At 37.0% G+C, this 22,120-nt stretch overlaps 1 protein-coding gene across 1 annotated transcript; it reads left to right on the forward strand.

Moving 5' to 3' along the window:
• Window positions 1-690: 690 nt before the first annotated feature.
• Window positions 691-14,013, forward strand: dhcr7 (7-dehydrocholesterol reductase). Its single transcript, XM_082160997.1, has 8 exons — window positions 691-785; window positions 2,337-2,449; window positions 7,543-7,765; window positions 7,849-7,939; window positions 8,777-8,990; window positions 10,533-10,737; window positions 11,429-11,560; window positions 13,104-14,013. Exons 2-8 carry the CDS (start codon window positions 2,346-2,348, stop codon window positions 13,566-13,568), a joined length of 1,434 nt encoding a protein of 477 aa, XP_082017123.1. The 5' UTR covers window positions 691-785; window positions 2,337-2,345; the 3' UTR covers window positions 13,569-14,013.
• The last annotated feature ends 8,107 nt before the right edge of the window (window positions 14,014-22,120 follow it).

Raw genomic sequence — 22,120 nt, forward strand, 5'->3', positions numbered from 1 at the left:
TATTTTACGTCCAAAGTAAAAAAAAAAAAAAAAAAAATTTTAAATGGCAGTTACATTTATTATTAACTTTTTTGCTCATCCACCCCATGCGGTAATTCTTCTACTTATGTGCCAATGGACTAAATAAAGCTTTTAAGTGTGTTAATGAAAAGGATGATATTTTCCAATTATTTGTAAATACTCCGTGTTGTAAACTGACGAATTATTTGACATTTATCATTTCTCAATCATTAGGGAAAGCAATTTAAATATATTGAGGTTAAACATTCTTTGCTCGAGAACATGCAATCTGGTCTGTCAAATTATTAAACTACCATCAACCTAAAATATAGTTTCAACGTATTTAAAGATAAAAAATAAAATAAAATAAAAACGCATAAAATGGAGCCAAGCTACTTTTTCAATAATAAAAAAAGTACCATGATTCTTTTTTAATTGTGTTTCGGAAATGGCTGATATTTTAGTTTCCAGAATTATGTTTGATTATTTGTGAATAGTCCTTTTTATAAACTGGCGAATTGCAATTTGTCATTATTGATCATTTCTGCGTAAATGTGGTGCAGCTGGAAGCCCTTCATGGGCTGAGCTCATCAGGCGCTCATGGGTTCAGGTCTCGCTTGTCCAATCACTGACAAGAGGCTGCATTTCGTCTCTCTCTGATTGGATCAATTGTCATGGCGTTGACTATGGGTGGAGTTTGAATTGGGCTAGAGTCTCCTCTTTCCTCGTTACATGACTGTGAACATCTGGGCAGCGTGAAGTGGCGCAGCATCACCCCAATAATTGTAAGCATTATTTTACTTCTTGAACAGTTGCTTTTATGCATTTGAAATCTACGTTTTATTTTAAGTCGATATTTCAAGGTTGCATGTACAGCTTCTTCGTACGTATGCAGCGCTTAACTATAGATGGATGGGGTAATTACAACTGTCACACTGGAGACTGACATTGATATGATAACTATAATCTTACACTCTAGTAAGCATGTTAGGGCAGGAGTCGTATTTCACTTTCATCCTGTTGGTTTATTGCGGATTAAGCTCACACAGCACCTTTACTTGGCAGAAGAATGACGCACGGTAACCCCTGACGTCATCTCTGCGTGATACATGATTGGCTGTTTTTGGCCACTTTCAGCTTTGTTGATTTTCTGACAATGAACTTTTTAAAAGTCATAAAAATTTACGTTTGCTAATATTTGAAATTTCATGAACGTCAGTTCCACCAAATCTCTACAATAACATATTGTGATTAATAATAATAATGATGCATAGCCTATAACTGTGTAGTAACTTGCATTTAATGTCCTAAATAGACAGTAATATTTTGACAATTTTTGCACGACACAAAAGTGATGTTTACCTTGATGCCTCATATTTCATCGCAACATTGTCTTCACTGAAAATGTAGCCTTTTTGGTAACTTTTTATTAAAACTTTGTTAGCGCAACTTTCCTTTGTTGTAGTGGAAACTGCCACAACTGAAATAGCTTTTGATCATTTTTTATATCATCATAGTTTTAAACATGCTTTGTTTTTATTATCCTATCCACCTTTTTATTCAATTTTGTACCCATTTAATATAAAGTGTCTTTAACTGCTATGTACTACTAACATTTAATTGAATCATCATTTGATACAATGTACTTATTGTGTACATACAAGTTTTTGCATTGTACTTATATTTATATTTATATATATTGCAATGCAACACGAACAACATTAATTACTATCAATCTTTTTTTTTGGGCGGGCGGGCGGGCGGTTGGGGGGGGGGGGGGGGGGGCACACAAGTACATAGTAGTTAAATATTTTGTTGCATAAATTATTACGATATTACATATTTGAAACTATGTAACCCTGAATGGAACAATTATCTGCATGTTGTTCATATGCAGATGTTCATATAATAAAAGACGAGACAATTTACAGTTGACTACAAACCCATAAGATAAAAAAAAGAAAAAAAAAAGATTGAGAGACAGAGGAACTACCTTTGCTTTCATAACATAACCACACAATTCATAACCTCTTATCAGCTGGAGAGATAACATTATATGTCACCGCTCTAATTGCAACAACCCTGTTTCTCTAAAACTGATATTTTATATGATAAACTAAGCAATTTAAAACCATTGATTGTCCCATTAACTTTTTCAGCTAATGCAAATGTCATTTCTTATCATATTTAGCACACATACATAACACCTACATTGTGTTATCTGTTATCTACAGTGCACTTTGTTCTCCACTTATGCCAGACACGTGTTTACCATCTCAGAGGTTACTCTTATGCTCTTCCCCCCCAATCTCTCTTTCTAATTCTCACTCCCACAGACATCCACGATGGCAGCCGATGCTGTGAGAAAGCGCCAGAAGGGAAGCTCTAATGGAGCACAGGCAGGGCTGAAAGACCAGGGAGACGAGCCGGCTCAATGGGGAAGAGCATGGTAAGTCACTGCACACACACTGCATGTAGACGGACAGTAGTAGTTTCAGTAAGTCAGGCATACTGTGCATAACACATGGTTTACATTTACATTTACATTTACATTTAGTCATTTAGCAGACGCCCTTATCCAAAGCGACTTACAAATTAGGACTAAATTCAGCGAGTCATCATAAAGAGGCAAAAGCAACAACAACGCAGGAAGTGCTCAAAATACGAAGTTCAGGTATTATTCAGAGTAGCATAAGCCTGATAAGTGATGTTTCAAAGGGAAAGGAAATTATTATTATTATTATTTTTTTTTTTTTTTTTTATAAGGTTAAGTGCTCACGGAAGAGATTGGTTTTCAGCTGTTTTTTGAATTGGTCCTCCTAATTGTCAATCATTCTGGTGAATCAATCAAACTTTTCAAAAAGTGGAGAGGGCGGGTCTTATCTAAAATTTGGAAAGATCCTCCGCTATACCTTTAATTAAAGCAATAGTTCATAAAAAAAATTACATTCTGTCATTATTTCCTCATGTCTTTTGAAACTTGTATGACTTGTATAACTGTAAATAATGCATTCATAACGCCAGTGTTATTGATTAGTAGATTCCTTGGGGTGGCACACACAAGATTTAGTGACAGAACACAGAAATAGTAGCAAGCTAAACTTATTTTAACCTAAGATAATGCCTAATTCATGTTCAGAATTCTGGGTTAAATCAGTAATTCACTTCAATGGTTTGGTCAGGTTCACTTGGTTTGGTCAGGTTCAGTATTATAATGTATCATATGTGAGAGTAGTTTTATTTTGAAGTGAATTACTGATTTAACCCAGAATTCTGAACATGAATTAGGCATTATCTTAGGTTAAAATAAGTTTAGCTTGCTACTATTTCTGTGTTCTGTCACTAAATCTTGTGTGTGCCACCCCAAGGAATCTACTAATCAATAACACTGGCGTTATGAATGCATTATTTACAGTTATACAAGTCATACAAGTTTCAAAAGACATGAGGAAATAATGACAGAATGTAATTTTTTTTATGAACTATTGCTTTAATTAAAGGTATAGCGGAGGATCTTTCCAAATTTTAGATAAGACCCGCCCTCTCCACTTTTTGAAAAGTTTGATTGATTCACCAGAATGATTGACAATTAGGAGGACCAATAGTATAGGTTACCCACCAGGAAGTAAAACATCCTCCGCTATACCTTTAACTTTATGCAATCGTTAGCAGACCAGACACATGTAGATTCAAATACACAATTATATGCATCACGGTTTCATGACAATTTGAATATAAATGAACTAAATAACTGTATAATAAAATATACTAATGGATAACGTTGTGTAATGTAATTTAAAAATGTTTGTTAAATGTTTGTTAATTGTATCAAATAAAGTGTTTTTAAAATGTAAAATATCTTTTTTTTAATTATACTTCAGTAATCGGTTGCAACACAAAAACTCAGATGCATAAATTACGTTATAAAGTTGAATCTTCAGTGGAATATTTGGAACATAACAGCTGTTCGTAAATGGTGTTACTAAACTAGGGATGTTACTAAACACCTGTTACTAAACTAGGGATGTTACTAAACTAGGGATGTTACTAAACACCTGTTACTAAACTAGGGATGTTACTAAACTAGGGATGTTACTAAACTAGGGATGTTACTAAACACCTGTTACTAAACTAGGGATGTTCAGGCATGAAAACTCCTCACCTTTCGGCGAAATTCGCCGTTTTAAAACCAAAATGGGTCACCTACGTGATTTGTGCAGATCCGATGAGAAAATATTTATGGGGTGGGAGGGGGGGTCGTGGTCGTGGCCAGCATTTACCCGCTATATCTCTATAGTTACCATAAACTTAGCAGCTTTAAAAAACCAATCATCATTCCTAATGCCGAAACCTGACAGCCAATCCGAGTCAGAGTAGGGCAGAATTGTTTTCAAAGTCTTTAACACCGCAAGTCTGATGATGACACACTGCCGAACAAAGAACCGCACGTCGGAAAGCAAGCCTGAGGTAAGTTAGCTTACAATGTTAACTGTGATGTCAGATACAGACAGCGATTTTGCCAATGTCATTATTTTTAATTTTGACATAGAAGAGGGCGGGATAATATCGCGAGCGGGCGCGGGCGCCGTGAGCAGGAACGAGTAGTGAGTTGTCGTCGAAAAAGATGGATAATGCGAAAAAGAAAGAGGGGAAAGGAGATGGCATGTCAACTGATGCGACAGCAGCTAAATAAGTGGCTGGTGAAAGGCTACAGCAGGTAGGATTTTGTTTTGTGTGACGTCCAGGCATGTAGGCTAATGCCATCGGGACTACCGGGAGATTCCCGGTGGGCCGACGTGCTTTTTGGGCTGATATATCTCATACTTTTTTGTTTCGTTTTTTGTCTTAACGGCCCATAAAACTCGTACATCGGCGGCCCATTCGTTTTGTTTTGCTTAATTGGCGGCGCTGGGTTTGTGCGTAATTAGTAATGCATTGGTCAATAAAAAGTCAGCGTTAGTTTTTTTTTCTGACACCTCATGAAACACGTAGATCAGCGGCCCATTGGTTCTTTTCTTGATTGACACTGGGCTAGCCCAATCACACCTTTAATGTGAAGTATAGAAATATACTCTTTCAAGTATAGAAATTAGTACAAAACTAATTATGAAAGTTTCCTTTATTTTTCAGTGCATTTGTTTTACAATATATGGCTATTACTATCATGGGATTAATATTATAACTATTATTATGTAGTAGTAATGTAGACAGACACTGTAACTAAAATAATTTTTCTTTGTTTAATTTTCACCAGATTGATGAATTTAATATTAAAAAGCACTATATATATATAAGTTGATTGGATTGGATTTTTTGCTGCCGCATCCTTCTCACCTTTTTTACCCCTGACCTGTTTTCATGCCTGGATGTTACTAAACTAGGGATGTTACTAAACACCTGTTACTAAACTAGGGATGTTACTAAACACCTGTTACTAAACTAGGGATGTTACTAAACACCTGTTACTAAACTAGGGATGTTACTAAACACCTGTTACTAAACTAGGGATGTTACTAAACACCTGTTACTAAACTAGGAATGTTTCTAAACACCTGTTACTAAACTAGGGATGTTACTAAACACCTGTTACTAAACTAGGGATGTTACTAAACTAGGGCTGTTACTAAACTAGGGATGTTACTAAACACCTGTTACTAAACTAGGGATGTTACTAAACTAGGGCTGTTACTAAACTAGGGATGTTACTAAACACCTGTTTCTAAACTAGGGCTGTTACTAAACTAGGGATGTTACTAAACACCTGTTTCTAAACTAGGGATGTTACTAAACACCTGTTACTAAACTAGGGGTGTTACTAAACACCTGTTACTAAACTAGGGATGTTACTAAACACCTGTTTCTAAACTAGGGATGTTACTAAACACCTGTTACTAAACTAGGGATGTTACTAAACACCTGTTACTAAACTAGGGCTGTTACTAAACACCTGTTACTAAACTAGGGATGTTACTAAACACCTGTTACTAAACTAGGAATGTTTCTAAACACCTGTTACTAAACTAGGGATGTTACTAAACACCTGTTACTAAACTAGGGCTGTTACTAAACTAGGGATGTTACTAAACACCTGTTACTAAACTAGGGATGTTACTAAACACCTGTTACTAAACTAGGGATGTTACTAAACACCTGTTACTAAACTAGGAATGTTTCTAAACACCTGTTACTAAACTAGGGATGTTACTAAACACCTGTTACTAAACTAGGGCTGTTACTAAACTAGGGATGTTACTAAACACCTGTTTCTAAACTAGGGCTGTTACTAAACTAGGGATGTTACTAAACACCTGTTTCTAAACTAGGGATGTTACTAAACACCTGTTACTAAACTAGGGATGCTACTAAACACCTGTTACTAAACTAGGGATGTTACTAAACACCTGTTACTAAACTAGGGATGTTACTAAACACCTGTTACTAAACTAGGGATGTTACTGAACACATGTTACTAAACTAGGGATGTTACTAAACTAGGGATGTTACTGAACACCTGTTACTAAACTAGGGATGTTACTAAACACATGTTACCAAACTAGGGATGTTACTAAACACCTATTACTAAACTAGGGATGCACCGAAATGAAAATGAAAACAATAATTCTTTATATTTGAAAGCCGATTGCCGCCGATAAATCTAAATCCAGATTTTTATGTAATTTTTGAGAGCCTGGTTGCAAAAACAAAAGTCTCACCATTAAAAGCCATGTCCCAAACACACAATTATAATGTTTTTATAATAATTTGATGTAGCCTATATGACAGACTTGCATGTTGCACTTGACCGTATTTTCCTTTTTGAAGTGATATCAATTATCAATATATCGTGTCACAATATATCGCAATACAAAAATGCAACAATATGTATCGTGAATAGTTCACCCAAAATAAAAATGACTATGTGAGAAAAATGTTACGTTTTCAGAGTTTTAGTGTCAGTACTACATTAAAATATTATTTATAATGTTGAATATAATGTATAATAATGCAATAGGGGAATATCTGTGTAAAAAAGTGGGCTACAATATTTTAAATGTATCTAGTCAGTGACAGAGAAACATATTCGTCTAAAATAACTAAGTATTTTCAGCTTCAGAATCATGAATATTGTTATTCTGGTGTCTCTATTGTCCTGTGCTTTGGGTTTCCAGCACCAAGTCCAAGAATATTCATTTATACACACAATGTAATATCAAATTTATCAGTTTAATAAACAGTACATTTTTTGTTAACCTTTTATCGTATGTTTTGGAGTATCACAATAATATCGTATCGTGAGTTCAGTATCGTGATATGTATCGAATCGTGACATGAGGGTATCGTTACACCCCTAATATCAATCATATTTCAAGCAGTTCAAAACCATCATGGTGAACAGTTGCGCATCGGAAGCGTCTCAGCTGAAGGAAATAATACATTATATATAGACATTAATATGTCGGCCAGATTTTCTTATCGAACCGATAAGATGTAACAAATTATTCTGACAATGTCATCAATTCTAAAAATCCGATATCCCTGTAGGGAGGTGGACTGGTTCTCTCTGACCGCTGTGATCCTGCTGCTGTGCTTTGCCCCCTTCATCGTGTTTTTCTTCATCATGGCGTGTGATCAGTACCAGTGCTCCATCAGCCATCCGTTACTGGACCTCTACAACGGTGACGCCACCCTGCTCGGCATCTGGACCCGGGCCCCTTCCTTCACGTGGGCCGCTGCCAAGATCTACGCAGTCTGGGTCACATTTCAGGTGTGCAGAATTACAGAACAAATGCCATTTGTAGTGAGAAAGATCAGGCCTTGAACTGTGAGGTTCGGTTGTCTCTACACTAGGTGGTGCTGTACATGTGCGTTCCAGATTTACTGCATAAGATCCTTCCAGGCTACGCTGGAGGAGTTCAGGACGGCGCCCGAACACCTGCAGGTAATGCAAAATACATCAATCATTTATCAGAAATATTCATGTACATTTACTCAACTGACTAGCTTTTGGAAGATGTGGTACACTGGTGGACAAAGGTTTGGCATAATTCAGATTTTAATAATAATTACTTTAATAATTTTACTCTCCAAGGCTAAATACATTTGATTAAACATTTTAAAATATTTGTTTTCTAATTTAATATAGCTATTCCTGCGATCAAAGCTGCATTTTCAGCATCATTACTCCAGTCATCAGTGTTACATATACAATAATATGTATTATTGATATTGAAAACAGTTTTTGCTGCTTAATTTTTGTATGGAAACTGTGATACAAAATAACAGCATTTTTTTTTAAATAGATTTTTTTTTTAACATGTATCCTTATTGTCACTTGAATCATAAATTTCCCTGTTGAATAAAAGTAATATATATATTTATTTATTTTTATTATATATTTTTTAAAGATCTTACTTTCCCCAGACTTTTAAATGGTCGTGTATCACAGCTTCCATGAAATATTAAGCAGCAAAAAAAATTTTCAAGATTGATAATAATCATATTAGAATGATTTTTCTGATGGATCATGTGACACTGAAGACTGGAGCTAAAAAATGTAGTTTTGATCACAGGAATAAATTACATTTGAAAATATATTCAAATAGAAATCAGTCATTTTAAATTGTAATAATATTTCACAATATTATAATTTTTTCTGTATTTTTGATCAAATAAATGCAGCCTTGGTGAGCATCAGAAGAGACTTCATTATTCTTAATACTTTAATTCATATTTCATTGATGTAATATGGATGTGTTGCTTTCTCTCTTATTGTCAGGTTTGATTAATAAGTACGAGGTCAACGGTCTGCAGTGCTGGGTAATCACTCATGTTTTGTGGGTGGCTAACGCTCAATACTTCCACTGGTTTTCACCAACCATCATCATTGACAACTGGATCCCTCTGTTATGGTGCACCAACATCCTCGGCTACGCCGTGTCCACTTTCGCTTTCATAAAGGCTTATCTGTTCCCTACCAACCCGGAGGACTGGTGAGAAAACACATTCTGATTATTTACTGTACACACAATACTCTGCTCTAAACAAATGAATCCTCGTAAAATCATTTCAGATCTTTTTTCACATGTAATTTTATATTGAAACCAAAAAGAACAAGAACAACGCACGTTCTTTGTAAGCTATTTCCTAGACATGGCTTCAGTAATAAAAAAAAAATATTCAGGGTTAATCAGCTTCAATTAAATGATGACTAAAGGAGGTCTTTAAAAGTCTTAATTCCACAATTTAAGGCCTTAAAAACATCTTAAATCAGAGCAAAAGGCTTCAGTTCATAAAGTCAAGGCATTAAAGGATGCATGCACTTCATAAAAAGTTAATATCTTCCTCAGTTTTGTGTCTTGTTTTCCAGTACAGATATCTAAACATTCTTAAATCAAAATAGATTTACTGGACAAGCAATATTAATATATGAACTCTTATTTTCTGTTTACACTTAAAGCAAAAACAAATATATGTCAATGGTTTGGAATTTATTTTAATCATAAACGCACTTCATTTTGATCAATTTCACAGAAAACAAGACGACTTCTTACCCTATACCACTTTGCTTTGCATCTTGATTTAAAGGGATAGTTCGGCCAAAAATGATATTAAACCCATGATTTACTCACCCTCAAGCCGTTCGAGATGCATATGTCAATCATTTTTCAGACGAACACATTTTCAGTTATTTTAGAAAATGTCTTAGATCTTTCAGTGGTTATAATGTCAAGTTATGGGGTCCACCTCCTTCAAGTCCCAAAAATGTGCATGCATCCTTCACAAAAGTAATCCATCCGGCTCCAGGGAGATAAACGAAGGCCTTCTGAGGGTAATCCGTGCGGTTTTGTCGTAAAAATATACATATTTAAAACTTTATAAATGAAAATAACTGGCTTCCGGGAACGGTTGACGCGCGTTCACGGGAGATGGATGCCGGCGTATGACGTAGGACGTAGCGTAGCGTTCATTCTACGTTACGACAAATTTTTTTACGACAAAACCGCACGGATTACCCTCAGAAGGCCTTCGTTTATCCCCCTGGAGCCGGATGGATTACTTTTGTGAAGGATGCATGCACATTTTTGGGACTTGAAGGAGGTGGACCCCATAACTTGACATTATAACCACTGAAAGATCTAAGACATTTTCTAAAATAACTGAAAATGTGTTCGTCTGAAAAATGATTGACATATGCATCTCGAACGGCTTGAGGGTGAGTAAATCATGGGTTTAATATCATTTTTGGCCGAACTATCCCTTTAAGAATCTTTAGATATTTGCACTAGAAAACAAGACAAAAATACTGAAGAAGAACCTCAAATACTGAGGTTTCTCCCTCAACATTTACATTCAGAGCACATGTTGTGTTCCCTTGACTTTATTCCTTAGATTTTCTTTACTTGGTCTTTAAAAAGTCTTATATCGACCTTCCTAAAATCTCCAGAAACCCTGTTGATTCCTGTTGACGTTTGTAGTTTTCCACTGGTCATGCAGTAAAATGTTCAAACGTCTTGTTCGTGTTTGATCTGCAGTAAATTCACAGGCAACATCTTCTACAACTACATGATGGGAATAGAGTTCAACCCTCGTATTGGAGAATGGTTCGACTTCAAGCTCTTCTTCAACGGCCGGCCGGGAATCGTGGCGTGGACTCTGATTAACTTATCCTATGCTGCCAAACAGCAGGAGCTGTACGGTTACGTGACCAACTCCATGATCCTGGTCAATGTTTTGCAAGTGAGTCATGGAGCCACTAGGTGGCGCTATAAAACAACTTAACTATTGCTTCAGTACAAAACCTTTCCCACTGTCCTACAACATGCAGTGGTAAAGGTTGATGTGTTTTGTACTTTAGTTTAGTGCATTCATTTAGTTGGCTTAAACTCTGCCTCTTTCTCACATTCAGCTAATTTGCATCTATTTAAAAAAAAATAATAAGTTTGGATAATCAAGTAAACCAAAGTTGATGATTACTTTATGAAAGATTTCACAGCAAAACGTATACCGCAACATTTCACACACAAACCACAACATGTTTTTAAAAGTATACTAAAAAGGTTTTTACCTGCTAAAAAAGTATAAATATCAATCAGTCGACAAAAAGCATGTGGTAGATTGTGTGCAACGGGGTTTTCAGCAAAGTTTTGATCATGTTGATTATTTAGAGGCCTTAGAAATGTACATATCAAATATGATACAGGAGGCTATATAGGGTTAAAATTTAGCTTCAATTCGCAAAATGAAGGTTTCGCCAAAGGTTTAGTGTTGCATAACATTTAATTAGTTACAATTGATCAGATTATGACTAGATTTAGCAAAAAAAAAATCTGTATTGATTCATAAAGTGTTTTTTTTATTATTATTTTTTTAATCCATATTATTCCCATCACTACCTCATATGACTAATGTGCCCTCTTTCTTCTCTAAGGCCATCTATGTATTGGACTTCTTCTGGAATGAAGCCTGGTACCTCAAGACTATAGACATCTGCCATGATCATTTTGGCTGGTACCTGGGCTGGGGAGACTGTGTGTGGCTCCCGTTCCTCTACACACTGCAGGTGTGTGTCAGCGCTTGACTTCTGTTGGTTGTGGCGTCTGCAATATTGGATTCACTATTTTATCGAGCTGCACGATTCTGAATACATTTAGACTCACAATTGACCGTTCGAAAAGACCCGCCCTCTTTAGTTACTGTTGCTACGTCCGACAAGCCATGGCGCTGTCACGCCACACATCACGTTCTCATGCGGTGAATATTTAGTCCTTTCTTTAAGAACTTTTAACAATAAATACCTTTTTGTGGCTCTTTAATGTGTCGTGACAGATCGCTGTAGCGCCGATCGTGAACCGATCATCTCTTCATGAATCAAATAAACATGAATGAGCATCAGAAGGAATGTTGTTTCAACCGCGAAAAGACGTCAGTACACACCGTTTTTCAAGGTCAAGTCTACCGATGTTAATCTACTAACTCATGACTGCTTTGTCTGACACATAATTGGTGGATGGCGGATTATGATTTGTCAGATTGTCTGTCAATCAAAAATTGTTTTTCTTTACAATAGAGATCACGATTCTGAAGAGACGACTAAACAAAATAACGTAATTTACTAGAGGTTCTGACAAAATGTTAATTCCTGCAGTTTTAATTCATTTGAATTAATTTTTTTTTTTTTTTATCGGGTTGAATGAATGATTCAATGACTCACTTCACTTTACTGGTTTCATTACTGGATGAATCAGCATTTTTTGAACGAATCTCTTGAAATAATGATTCAGTGACAAACACTTTTTAACAGTCACTTGTCGCCACCTACTGGTGTAACGATGTAATTGAACTTTGCTCAAAAACAGAACTATTACGTTTAATCCCAGTACTCCTGTGATCATTTGTATTATTGTCACAGAAATAATGATCCTGTGTGGTTCAAAAGACTGTTTGTGAAGCTGTTTCATAACTATCAAGTGTGCCGCACACAAGACAAAACATTTTGATCGCCCCCTGGTGGCTGGCTGCAGTACAGGGCATAAACCCGCCCTCTTCATGTAATCTAATGGGGCGAGCCAGACTAAAAAATCCAATTGCACTTCATATTATTTTTTTCTGAAGATGGTTTCTGTCATTTAAGGTGGTTTTCATCACACAGGCCTACAGTATGCTCAAGTGTTTGTTTTAGCAATAACCTTTTTCCAATGCGATTGAGATGCGATACCACCTCACGATTACCACTGCTCAGACTCAAGATGTCAACGCTTATTTCTAAAATATTTTGGCTTTTTTTTCTACAGTGTAAGGAATTAGAGACACGTCGTCCATCTTTTTTTACAGTCTATGATACCTATTCAGGACAACTACTCTCTCTGGGTCAGCGGCAGCGCCAATGCAGATGTTCGCTGTGATCGTACTTGTCAAAGGTTTAATAGACATAGCTGAATCACTGTCATTTAGGGATAAGATCGCATAGATATTTGAATCGCCATCGCCATCTTGTAACGATTAATCGTGCAGCTCTAATATTTTACCTGATCCTTCACCTCATACGCAGCTTCAATAGGGAGAGTAATGACATGTAGATCTTGATTCATGTTCTTGTTCTTTAGGGCCTTTACCTGGTCTACAACCCCATCCAGCTTTCTACGCCCCACGCCACAGGCGTCCTCATCCTGGGTCTGATGGGCTACTACATCTTCCGCTCAACCAACCACCAGAAAGACCTTTTCCGTCGCACAGAGGGGAACTGCAAAATCTGGGGTAAGAAGCCCACCTTCGTGGAGTGTGCCTACCGATCGGCCGACGGTGGCCTTCACAAGAGCAAACTGATGACCTCAGGGTTTTGGGGAGTGGCTCGCCACATGAACTACACGGGCGACTTGATGGGCTCACTGGCGTATTGCATGGCCTGTGGTGGAGATCACTTACTGCCCTATTTTTACATCGTCTACATGACCATCCTACTGGTGCACCGCTGCATTCGTGATGAGCACCGCTGTGGAAACAAGTACGGCAAGGACTGGGAGCGCTACACCACCGCTGTGCCCTACCGTTTACTGCCGAACATCTTCTAGTGCGGTCCAACGAATCCCAGATCGCTTTTCAGCCGCGTACAGGAAAGCACTTTGCCGTGTTATTTTCTGTGGCTCTTTGTGCTTGTTTTTTAACAGCTAGCTCTTTTATGGGAGTGTTTGTGGAAGGTTTTACAAAGATTATTTTGCCTTTTAGTGAGTGAGTGAGTGCGAGCGTACATGTACTATATCGGTACAATATTATCAAGGTGACACTACATTAAAGAATGACACTACAGAATGAAAAAAGATACTGTTCTCAACTCAAATCTTAATAAGCTCTATCTGTTTTTCAGATAGATAGAGAGATAGAGAATATAGCTCATTATTGTTCTGGATGTAAATAGATAAAAGTCTATAAGTCCAGAAATGCTCTGACTGCAGCTTATCATTTCTATTCATATTTTTTCTACCAAGCAAACTACTGAAATAAAAGTTTCTCACTTTGTCTTTGTTTTTTCTTCTGGTGAAAACCTTTTATTAAAAAGGTGGAAATCGTAAAAAATTTTAATAAAATAAAAAATCAGTGCAAGTAAAACATTTGTGATAAAGCTTTTTTTTTTAAAGTGTTCAGTAACACTTTTACTTTACTAAACTATGTTTAATGCATTAATTACGCCTTTTAATGCACCTTATAATGCATTAATAATTGTAACCACACTTTATCTATTCATTCAACAAACATTTAGAAAGTATAATCCACTAAAACACATAACAAACAACCAATTTCAGATGTAACAACGAATCTGCAATATATTACAATGAATTTTAGCTTTGGTCACAATTATTTATTAAAGATATAATGCATTATAAAGCACATTATGTATGCCTTTAATGCATCATGCATAAAGGCATTTGTAAGTCGCTTTGGATAAAAGCTTCTGCTAAATTATTTAATATAAATGCAAGTAAAGTGTTACCAAAAGTTCAAATTCATTCAGTATTAAATTACTTAATGTTGACATTACACACAAAAAATATTTTTTTATAAAAAACTGAAATAAGTGAAACTGTTAATGCACACATCCTTGGTTTAAGTTGAAGTATGATGACATCAGCAGCAGGTGGAGTCAGAGAACAGAGAGAGTCAACAAGCCTGACACAACAACACACAAAGTCACAAGCATTTAGTTTATCTTGCATATAATAATACACTTTAAACAGGTTCACATTAATAATATACCACTGGAACTTTCTCAAGCAAATGATTGATTTTGATCGCTGAACCATGAGCTTGGTCATCCCTGAATGGATATCCCAATATAATGGGATAATATAATATCCCAAACACATCAATCACGCCTGCTATGAAAAAAACAAAAAAAAAACAGACCAGGATTCATAAACACACAATACACTCTCTCCTATGGAATACACACTCATAATACTATACTTGACGAGTTGGATCATGAATCTCTATATTTAAGAACAGAGCCCTGACATACTTGAAAATGTCGAAACATCGAACTCCGTAAATCCGAATGTATGACAAGAAATCACCTGCAAATATCAAAATACTTACATGTATCTGTGGTACAGGTAATAAGTCACCGTTTTAATGTTGCTTTGTGGTGCACACGATAAGATTCTTCACACGGACTATAATGGACGTAAGCATGTTATGGTAATGGGGTTTGCATTGATCTCCCACTTTATCTTTCTTACAAAGCTAATACAGAACAATAGAGAAGGCGAAATGGCTGTCCAGAGGTTGATGAATGGATGAATGGGCGTCAGAGAGAAGGGAAATACATCTTCATTTGTTTTACTTGTGGTGGCGATTCCTGAATGTCTTTGAAAAGCAGATGACAACATGGACAAGACCTAACTGAGCACATGTACTGAGTGCTGTCTAATGCACGCTTCACTATTACTATTGCTCACATTTACTATTTTGCTATTAATTATATTTCAAACCATGTGGCTTGTTGAGGAGAGATGTCCTATTACTGTTCTATTATAACCGCCTATAAACACCCTTGCATTAGGCATTAGTTTTGCATGGTCAAGTATTACCAAAAAAAAGAAAAGAAATCAGAACATTTAAAAACCTTGTATTTATCTGGAATTTAATTGTTGAGACATTTTCTGATGAAATGCAAAATATATACGGGTGACCAATGAGAATGCAGTCCCTTCAACACTACTTTATTTTCTTGTTTTTATCTGACATGCACGTTACAATGAGCAAAGGTTATATCTGTTAGAAAGCAAATAAAGAAAGGAAGAAATGAGGGTTGGGTTTTTGGTGTGTGGGAGTTTACACAACCTTGTTAGTGGTTTGGCTTATTTTCAGAGAGAAATTAAAGAGAGAATCGATCAATAAAAATAGTTTCGTGTACACGCTCTGGAGATTTTCCCACACAGATACGGCTGGTGTGAGAGAAGGCATTGTTGGCTGTATTTGGTTTCATGTGACCTTGAGGTGTCAACACACACAAACCCCAAAAAATCCCCTCCATCTCCACCTTATGTGTGACAATGCTTTACTCATAGCTCCCACTCTTCCATCATGCCTAGTCCTCCCTCTCTCTGTGCTTTTGTCAGGTGCGAGCTCTGTGTCTATCTCTTGAGGAATGATCAGAAAGGGCAGACTAAACAGACCTGACACCATGACCCCAAAGGTCACCAGACTGCTCCTCTAAGTCTCCACCCTGTGTTAAACAATACCACACACACACACACACACGAGTCTGGCTGTGTTCGAAATCGACACCCTGTACCCTCATTCACTATTCCCTACATTACTCCACTAATATAGTTGAGTTGAAGGAGTGAATGAAAACGAGTGAGTGAATTCGGACATTGAGTGCGTCGGAAGAACTGCCGCTTTTGCTTAGTTTGTGGTTATCGTTTAATAATCATTGAAGCTTAGAAGCTATAATGAAAAGATTTATCTTGAACTCTGTCATGGAAACTAGCATGTATAAACTATTTCATAATCAATCAAAAAGGATTTTATACCTGTATGTTATTACGCTGTAGCCATATTGGACCAGCGGTTTGGAGAATTAATAGATGGATGATTCAGTTGTGAGCGCCATCTTCTGGCGAGACGCGGGAATTCATTCGCCTCGCAACTCTCACAATGCATTGTGGGTATTCTCTAGCCGTTGAGCGTACATCGGTTGTACACTCGTTATTGCGGTGCATTGTGGGATTGAATGAGTGAACTCGATAACGTCCACAATGGTTTCGGACTAAAAATGTCTGGACCTCAAATAGTGCCCTATTTAAGGGTATAGGGGGCGATTTCGGACACAGCCTATGTGAAATATCGAAACTGTTTTTCATAGACGGCTATGAGATTAAACATACCAAAGTCTGTCATCATTTCAGAAAATGGACACATCTAATCAAATTGATAGATTCTTCATCAAAGACCAAATTGTCCAACCCAGGCTCATTGGAAATACATGCAGCATTTCTGCAGAAGGATACGTTGCTTCTTGCACGTTTCGCAACACTTCCAAAGTGAAATGTCCAGTGAGATGTGCTAAAACTGCATTCAGTTTCATCTAAAACCTAAACGTGAATCTGGCAATGTTTAATGGCAGATTGGACTATTGGTCAAAAAACATTTTCGTAAACTTAAATAAAATTGAATTTTCAAATGAAAAACTAAAACTAAGCGAAACTAACAACAGTTACTGAAAAACTAAATGAAACAAAATAATAATTAGCAAAAATAAATAATCGTTTTCGTAATTAATAAGCTCTCATCCTGTAGGCTACCGGAAAATCACTTTTTTACACTCCTCTGCGCTACATTAATGGTTTCAATGTCAAGTCATCTTCATCACAACAAATAACCCCAACAATGTAGATTGTTTCAAAGAAGCTTTACAGAGATAACAGAGATTGTTTTGGCTTTATAGCGGTTCTTTAAAGGGACACTTCACCCATTTGCATTAAGCTTTGTATTGTTAGAAACCCAGTCATATATTATAATAAACGTGGATTTTTCATTAATTTTTCCCTGAGATGGGAGAAATAAGGATTTAAGTGTTTTACTTCCTGCTTATTATGACGTAAAAATCATCATTTTGCGTCATAATAAGCAGGAAGTCACATTTCATTGAAAAGTGTAGAGACTACAAACACTAGCTCCTCATTATTCCAGGGGGCGGGACCCGCTCACGCTACAGGCCTATTACAGATCAGTGGGTGGGACTTCACTTTCTGAAACTAAAAGCAATATCCTCCATCTTGTTTGGAAGCTAAGCTAACAGGCACTGTGGAGCAAGCTGTGAAGATATGACAATAGCGGAGGGTAACGTTACTCAATATGATGTAGAAGAAGAGGATTTCGGAAGTCTGATGCTCGAATCAGGTGTTTGTGGCTACCTTTACAAGCCGCATAGCGAAGAGCAGCCGAGGCAGAAGACCTGCCTGTCGCGGACGAGAAGCCCAGACTGGCTCGAGCTGGGGGCGGACTGGTGGCGCCGGTGATCTCACTATGCAACTACGAACCGCTACGAACACAGAGATAGAGTCCGTCTGCTGCAAAGCATTTAAACGATGCCAATTTCTCCTGGACGAAATCTCTGAATCAGACGAGGACACGGACGTTTGTGTTGTGAACCATCCTAGTTTCGCACCGCATCTGACTGAACATCCCGGTAACGTAACCATGCAATAATTCACCACTTCGAAAGAAATACAAATGAGGAGTAATTCATTAATGAGTTCGCCAACTAACTAACGTTAGACATTTTGTGTGAAATGAATTTCAAGCTCCGGTGGTAGCTAGCCTTATGGACGGATGAGTGATTCATATGCGTCAGAGTCTCACTAGTAGCCTTGTTGTTTTCAACTGCGCTCTCTAACTGGTAGGCGCGGCTTGGGAGTGGCCTCCTAGGGCAGCGAAGCAAGTGCATTCTGGGAGTTGTTGTCTTTCATCCACATAAGCCAAAAATACATTTTCTGGCTTTTCTCAGTCTAGAAAGCTCCAAATTCAAAAATAATTTCACATTTCTTCTACATAAATGACCTATTTTAAATACACATTCATCTTTCCAGAGGTGAAGTATCCCTTTAATAAAGTTATTTTCCAGCTAAAGTTAGTTTTGATTGATTCGCTTCCGTCGCAACGATCATTTGTTATTAAATTAGTCAGCGCAACGGTCTCGAGTCTTCTGCAGCATCACGTGACACGACGCTCTAAAAACGCGGCACTGAAATTAAAATAAGATAAGTTCAACTTTTAAAAGACGCGTATCGAGACCTTGCGCTTTTCCCACAGTGTGCCCTTGTCTTTTTTCTGTTTTTCAAAGAAAAACCCGCTTTCTGTGTGAACCAGCTCTAAGAAGCAGAAATGGCCAAATAGGCTAGTACCATCATGTCTAGACCTCATGCAAATACAGCGGCACCTTAATTCCAGGTAAGATAACCATCTCATGTCAAACTAGCCTAAACAAGATAGGCCTACCACACATATTACTAGACAAGATACCACACTGAGCAGAAAAAGGGGAAAACAGAAATAGAAATAGACGTATATTTGTCAGAGTAGAAGTATAGGCCTACTAAATGTCTGGTGTGAATAGAACATTTGAAGATGAGTATAACTATGAGTATATGATTTTAAACGATGCAATAGACAAAAGGCATAAATGGATCAATACAAGAATAATGTTTGAAAGGATTAATCATAGAAATAACCTTAAAGAATAATATTTTTCTTTTTCTTATACACCACGTTTAACAAGATTTCATTTTTAACATGAATTAGTATGAATGAAGAATTTTTACTTTTTATTTGCATTTGTTTGGTTCTTTGTTCATCCTCAAACAATTATTTTATTTGTATTATTAAGAGGTTTTCACAAGAGTTAAGAGTGCAAACATTAAACTTTGCTGCAATTAAATGTCTTTAACTGGAAGTGTTCTGTTAATTCTGCTAAACTATAATTACTAAAACTAAATATATAAAAACTAAATAGAAATGTGTTCACAAAATAAAAACTAAACTAAAACTAACAAAACCATTAATGAAACTAACTAAAACTAAACTGAAATTTATCGGCAATTTGAATATGACATTAAAATAAAAACTAATTTAAAAATGCAAAACTATAATAACCTTACTGATTAGATGATAACGGTAGATAACACATGAGGATCAGCTGAGAGAGCGAGTGTGTGTGTGTGTGTGTGTGTGTGTGTGTGTGTGTGTGTGTGTGTGTGTGTGTGTGTGTGCCTGAGACCTGTTTGGTGAGGCTCTTAGCCCTCGGGTTGCTCCAGGCGGATTATCCCTACAATTAGTGCATTGGAAGCTTGAAAAAGCATCTGCTAGATGGCAAGTAACTAGTCAAGTGTTTAGGTATGTGGCATTTAGTGTGGAATGTTAGTGGGTCAGTAAACTAGTAACCCAGAGATGATGTCAGATGATAATAGATGGTCTCTGTGAGGGTTGGAATGTGGCTTGGATAAAGACCTGGCACTTGGATCTGGTCTGGGATACAGTAAGAACACACTGTTGGCCGACTCACTGTCATGCTCATCCGTGGAAATAAATTGTGCAAACAGGTGAATGTGAGCTTCTGTCACCATGGCGGAGTAAAACACATCATCATATTTCTCAAAAATGTGTTGGTAATTTCCTGTCACACATAATGCACACTGCATCCATGCACACACACACACACACACACACACACACACACACACACACACACACACACACACACACACACACACACACACACACACACACACACACACACACACACACACACATTTGGATTATAATAGAGGAAATTACATTGGTTTTTTAAAAGAAATTAACACTTTTATTCAGCAAGGATGCATTAAATTGATCAAACGTGACAATGCTGATGTTTACACTGTTACCATTAAATTCTACTTAAAATAAAAGCTGTTCTTTTGAACTTTTGATGAATCAAATAATCCTCAAAAAAAAAAAATCATGGAGGATCATGTGACACTGAAGACTGGAGTAATGATGCTGAAAATTCAGCTTTGATCACAGGAATAAATTACATTTTTAAATATATTACAATATAGAAAAGAGATTTGTGTGTGTGTGTGTGTGTGTGTTTGTGTGTGTGTGTGTGTGTGTGTGTGTGTGTGTGTGTGTGTGTGTGTGTGTGTGTGTGTGTGTGTGTGTGTGTGTGTGTGTGTGTGTGTGTGATTATGAGATTTGTGTGATTATGATTTTTATTTTTAATAGTGTAGACCTGCTTTGTTCAGCACTTTGGATCAATCTATAGTGTTTAAATGTGCTTTATAAATAAATGTTGTTGTTGTTGTTGTTGTTGTTGTGTGTGTGTGTGTGTGTGTGTGTGTGTGTGTGTGTGTGTGTGTGTGTGTGTGTGTGTGTGTGTGTGTGTGTGTGTGTGTGTGTGTGTGTGTGTGTGTGTGTTAAACTAATACCGTGAGCTAAATTTCTTTACAAATGTATCTTCTTGTTGCAATTCTCCACAATAGTCCTAATAAGAAAAACTGACAACACTCTAAACAAAAATGGTGCTAAATAGCACTAAAAGTGGTTCATTGGCTTGTAATCATAGGGGAACCACTTTAAGTGCCATATAGCACCTACCTTTGTCAAATGGTGCTATGTAGAACCATAAGAGGTGCCATATAGCACCTTAACCACCGCAAAGAACCCCTGAAGAACCGCTGAAGAACCTTTTTTTTTGTGTGTGAACCATAAAACCAAATAAATACATATTCTATTATTTACATCATTTATTCAACGAATATGGTTTTACCATTATGGTTGTGTCCAAAGATATTACTATGTTGTTTTGTCAAAAACCCTTATTGTAAGAGACATTTAGAAAAGCCGCACATATTCCATAACACATATCCATATAAAATGTCCTCTCTGTAACCTTTTGTTGCTCTTCTTTAAGCACACTTAGTGTTCTGGATATGGAGGAGTGACTTTTATCATTCATCTTTGTGTTAAACACAGGGTCACGTTCAGGGTGCGGTCAGTGGGAGTTTGTGTATTTCTGTCTTTTTCCATAGGCCACACTCTTTATCACTCCTTCTACATCTCTCCCCTCCCTCCATCACTCTTTCTCTCTCAGTTGGGAACAGGTGGAGAGATTTCTGAGGGACGTCGGCTGGCATCTGTGGTGGCGACTGATAGACATATTTACACAGGAATGGAAGGGGACTGTAGGGATGGGCAGTGTGGGCGTAATGGTCAGCTGTCCACTTGTGGAGGTTGGCAGAGGAAGCCGGCAGAAAGGTCAGCGGGCTTGTCTTTACACCTCACGTCCTAGAATAGCAGACTCTGGCTGTGATCCTGACTGTGTGCGTAGGAAGCCCATGATAGTCTTAAAGGGTTAGTTCACACAAAATTTTTAATTCTGTCATCAATTACTCACCTCATGTCATCCCAAACCCATTTTTGTTCATCTTCGTAACATAAATCAAGATGTTTTACTGAAACCTGAGAGATTTCTGTCCCTTTGAAAGATCCAAAACTCTAATGGTTCAAAACATTTGGTTATACTTGAAAATTGAAAGGGGTGTTTGATTATGATTTCACTTTTCTAACTTTAGTTAATGTGTGA

This window comes from Leuciscus leuciscus (assembly GCF_965113295.1).
Source record: "Leuciscus leuciscus genome assembly, chromosome: 2".
Taxonomy (NCBI): Eukaryota; Metazoa; Chordata; class Actinopteri; order Cypriniformes; family Leuciscidae; genus Leuciscus; species Leuciscus leuciscus.